At 43.4% G+C, this 3982-nt stretch overlaps 1 protein-coding gene across 1 annotated transcript; it reads right to left on the minus strand.

Moving 5' to 3' along the window:
- Positions 1–1087: 1087 nt before the first annotated feature.
- LOC127658612 (piggyBac transposable element-derived protein 4-like) lies at positions 1088–3507 on the minus strand. Its single transcript, XM_052147986.1, has 2 exons — positions 3368–3507; positions 1088–2963 (listed from the first exon to the last, which is right to left on the minus strand). The coding sequence occupies exons 1-2, from the start codon at positions 3505–3507 to the stop codon at positions 1088–1090; spliced, it is 2016 nt and encodes a 671-aa protein (XP_052003946.1).
- Positions 3508–3982: the final 475 nt, after the last annotated feature.

The following is a 3982-nucleotide window of genomic DNA, read 5'->3' on the forward strand; positions in this document are numbered from 1 at the left end:
AATAGTGCCAGATCTGCAGCTGCCTTTCAAGTTCTTTTTACATGTGATTTGATTTGACAAGAGTCACAAGACTCTCCCTAGCCAATCATGTTGATAGATAAAAATAAATTAAGGTTAGGGAAGTAGCGAACACAGATGGTGGGAATATAGTGCATTAAAAGTACTGTTATAGCACTTAAATGTACTCAAGTAAAAGTAAAAGTATAAAAAAATGTATTACTTTAAAAAGTACAATTCGTGGGAAAAAGTAGTTAATTACACTAACGTGAGTTCTCCGTCTGTCGCTCACTTCACGTTGTGTTGAATGAAGCAACACTAAGGGTCTTTCTTGAAGGCCTTGGTTACCTCTGAACTTGAGAAAAGGCCAATGAGAAATTGGCAGACAGAATTTGCATGTCCCTCCCCCGGACATACGGGTATAAAAGGAGGTAATCGTGCGTCTGTCCATTCAGATTTTTTCTTCAGAGCCGAGCGGTTGTGTGTTCAGCAAGCTGGTGTTCCACTACTGTTCCACTTGCCTCTAAGAGCATTGCTGTTGGATCCTACGGTGCATTACCAGTGGCTTTCTCCCTTCTCTGCACGCCAGTGCAGTCCACGCCCCTAAGCGCTTTGACAGCGTTTCTTTAAAGAGCAAATGGACATGTAAAAGAGTATATTTCCTCAAAAAGAGTATACACATTGGCGTTGAACATCTTTTTAAAGACAAGTCTTTTTAACCCTTTAAGACCTAAGGGCATTTTTACAATTCATTTTCCGTCTGGTTTTATTTACTAAAAAAGCTTGTAAAACATCAACCCTGTTGTGCACAGACAATTGACACACCTCTTTTTTTTCAAGACAAATTGGACTTTCAGCATATTTGTGTTGCATTGATGTCACCTGAATGTAAAATAAGTTATGGGACCATAAAGACAAATGAAAAAATAAAACGGAAATTGAATCACTCAAATATTTATTGAAATCACACACAAATAAATAAAAGCTAAGCAAATTGGAGTCCTGGAGCACAGGAATAAACATTGTAACTTCTACAGAACCAAAACTATTTACATTTTTCCAAAAAAAGTCCAGGCGTTTTTTGCCTCATTCACTGGTGCCAAGCCTCAAAACAGTTCCTATCAGCAATCACACAGAGGGCCACATCACAGGCTTTGCATTTCCAGGGGGTGGCCTGTTTGACCTGCCTTGTCTGCTTGCAGTTCACACATTGCCTTCTACCATAGGAGGCCTTCTTGCTGGTTTCAGTTTGGTCTGATGTTGGCACAGGTACATGGTCACTTTGTTGCTGGGTGGGGGGAACAGCAACTGTAACACCACAGAGTTGGGCTGTCAGCTCCTCCAGAAAAGCCTTGTGGGTCATGGGCTGTTGCTGCTTCTCTGCACAAACTTCCTTGTGAAGTAAGTAACTGTTGGTCACAGCAATGTCCAAAAAATGGAAAAACAATGTCCTGTACCATCTCATAGTTTTATGGTGAACTGAGTAGTATTGGATGAGTTGATCAGAAAGATCAACACCTCCCATATTCTTGTTGTATTCAGTGACAGGGGTTGGGCATGGAATGGATTTGGTGTACCAGCCTCCATCCTGAGTTCTTACCCTTCTCTGAACTGTGTTGCCAGAGAAGGCCGGGTGAATTGTGGAGCAGACAGAGACTTCCCGAGTGTCCATCCACTTTACAAAAACCAGAGGGCCGTCACGGATCCACCTGATGGTGCCCCTAGGATCCTTTTTGGTCATGGCATTTGTGGTTGTGCGTGGGCATCCTCGTCTGTTGTCCCTGTAGGTGCCACATGCTCCAAAGTTCATGCTGTAGAGATCCATGAATAGCTTTGGACTTGTGTAGAAGTTGTCTACATACACATTGTAGCCACTCCCTAGGGATGATTTGTTCATGAGGGACATAACCGAGTCGTATGCCAGTCCTACACCAGAAGCAAACACAGACTTCCCCGTGTATACAGCAAAGTCTAAAGTGTACCCAATGCTGCTGTCTGCCAGCACAAAAAGTTTGAAGCCCCACTTTGTTGGCTTCGCCTTCATATACTGGGTCATGCCAGTGTGAGCCTTTGTTGCCACCATCCTCTCGTCCACTGAAAGGTTCTGCCGTGGGTGATAAAATGCTCTGCATGTATGTTTGATGTCATCTAAAAGGGGCTTCAGACGAAACAGCCGGTCATAAGCTGGTGTCCCTCTCTTCCGGTCGTTGTGGACATCTTCATCAGGGTCGCTCATGTGGATGTTCCAGGAAATGACCTGATACCTGTCACGTGCCATCACTGAGTGGGGAAACTGTTGGCTGAAAATGGTATTTGTCCTCCAGTAGTCCCGGATATTTGTCAGTCTCACCAGTGCAAAAAAGAAAGTCAGTCCTAAATATTTGAAAAATTCTTCAACAGTGAAGTTTTTCCAGGAATACTTTTTGCCACTGGCAATGTTTTTTGCAGCGTTTGTGTTTGTGTTATTACACAAAGTGGTTGCCGCACTGTCACTGACAAAAAGTTTGAAAAGGTCCAATGGTGTGTATATGGATGTGGGGCTAAGCTGATGTCCTGGCTTTCTTGTTGGGACAAACCTTTTGGGCACTGGAGGGATGTCTGGCTGACTCTCACTGTTCCATGATGGAGTTGGAGCTGCTGGCTGTGGTGATCTAGATCTCGACCTAGTGGATTCAAGACTCTGTCGACCCCTCAAGCTGCCGGATCTGGATGCTCTCCCTCGTGACTGCAGTCGTCCATGACTTCCTGGCAGCTGCTGGGATGCTGCAGCAGAAGTGGAAGGCTGGGATGCTGCAGCAGAAGTGGAAGGCTGGGATGCTGCAGCAGAAGTGGAAGGCTGGGATGCTGCAGCAGAAGTGGAAGGCTGGGATGCTGCAGCAGAAGTGGAAGGGCCCTCCTCAGCGGAAGAATGGGAACTTTCATGTCTGGCTTGGGTGGGTGGGCTGGTGTCTTCTTCATTATCACGACTGTAAAACAAATAAATAAAGCAAAATATTAGATCATACATATCAGATCAATGAGTGTTTTTGTATTTTATTTCTCACGTAAGATAACAATGGCTGAGATTGCTACTGTACCCCCAACCCACCACAGCTATAAGGTGAGCAGTGTTGGAAAAAACTTCCCCCACTACAACATCCTTTGTGTGTATCTCTAGGTAAACTCACTAAACCTCAGACAAAAAATGGCTGAGAGACAAAGTGTAATCCACAACTCTTACTACTCTGTAACAAACATAGAAAAACAAAATACTACTTTTACAGAACTTATTTTTACATATTTAGAAAACGCTACTGTGCGCATTTCTATTTTATCGTATTACTTTTTTTTATTTTTAAACTTTTACTGTAAATAAATAAATGGCACTTACTCTTCAGCGGGGTCTAGACCATCCTGGTAATCTAGTTCCTCATCTGTCAAAAAGCTCTCTTCTCCTGAATATCCATCATCCTGCATGGCATCAAAAAAGGCCAGCGCTTGATTTACATCCATGTTTCTCTGACGATCCATTTTTCTCCGTGTTTCTCTGTGTATCCTTCAAAACAACTTTGCCGTGCGTCTCTCTCTCTCCTCAAAACTACTTCGCCCACTCTCCTCAAAACTATTACCTCAAAACTATTACCTCAAAACTATTACCTCAAAACTATTACCTCAAAATTATTACCTCAAAACTATTACCTCAAAACTATTACCTCTCCTCAAAACTATTACCTCAAAACTATTACCTCTCCTCAAAACTATTTTGCCGCGCATCTCTCTCTCTCTCCTCAAAACTACTTTGAGGAGAGAGAGAGAGAGAGAGGACCGTCTCTCTCTCTCTCTCTCTCTCCTCAAAACTATTATGCCGCGCATCTCTCTCTCTCTCTCCTCAAAACTACTTTGAGGAGAGAGAGAGAGACGCGCTCTCTCTCTCTCTCTCTCCTCAAAACTACTTTGCCGTGCGCTCTCTCTCTCCTCAAAACTACTTTGCCGTGCGTTTCTCTCT

Source organism: Xyrauchen texanus, chromosome 18, assembly GCF_025860055.1.
Source record: "Xyrauchen texanus isolate HMW12.3.18 chromosome 18, RBS_HiC_50CHRs, whole genome shotgun sequence".
NCBI classification, from domain to species: Eukaryota; Metazoa; Chordata; class Actinopteri; order Cypriniformes; family Catostomidae; genus Xyrauchen; species Xyrauchen texanus.

Bases quoted from the DNA above. Each gene is read 5' to 3' on its own strand.
- LOC127658612 (XM_052147986.1), bottom strand. From the start codon at position 3,507: ATGGATCGTCAGAGAAACATGGATGTAAATCAAGCGCTGGCCTTTTTT. The intron at 2,964-3,367 runs GTAAGTGCCATT...TTTGTTTTACAG, and splicing joins GGTCTAGACCCCGCTGAAGA to TCGTGATAATGAAGAAGACA.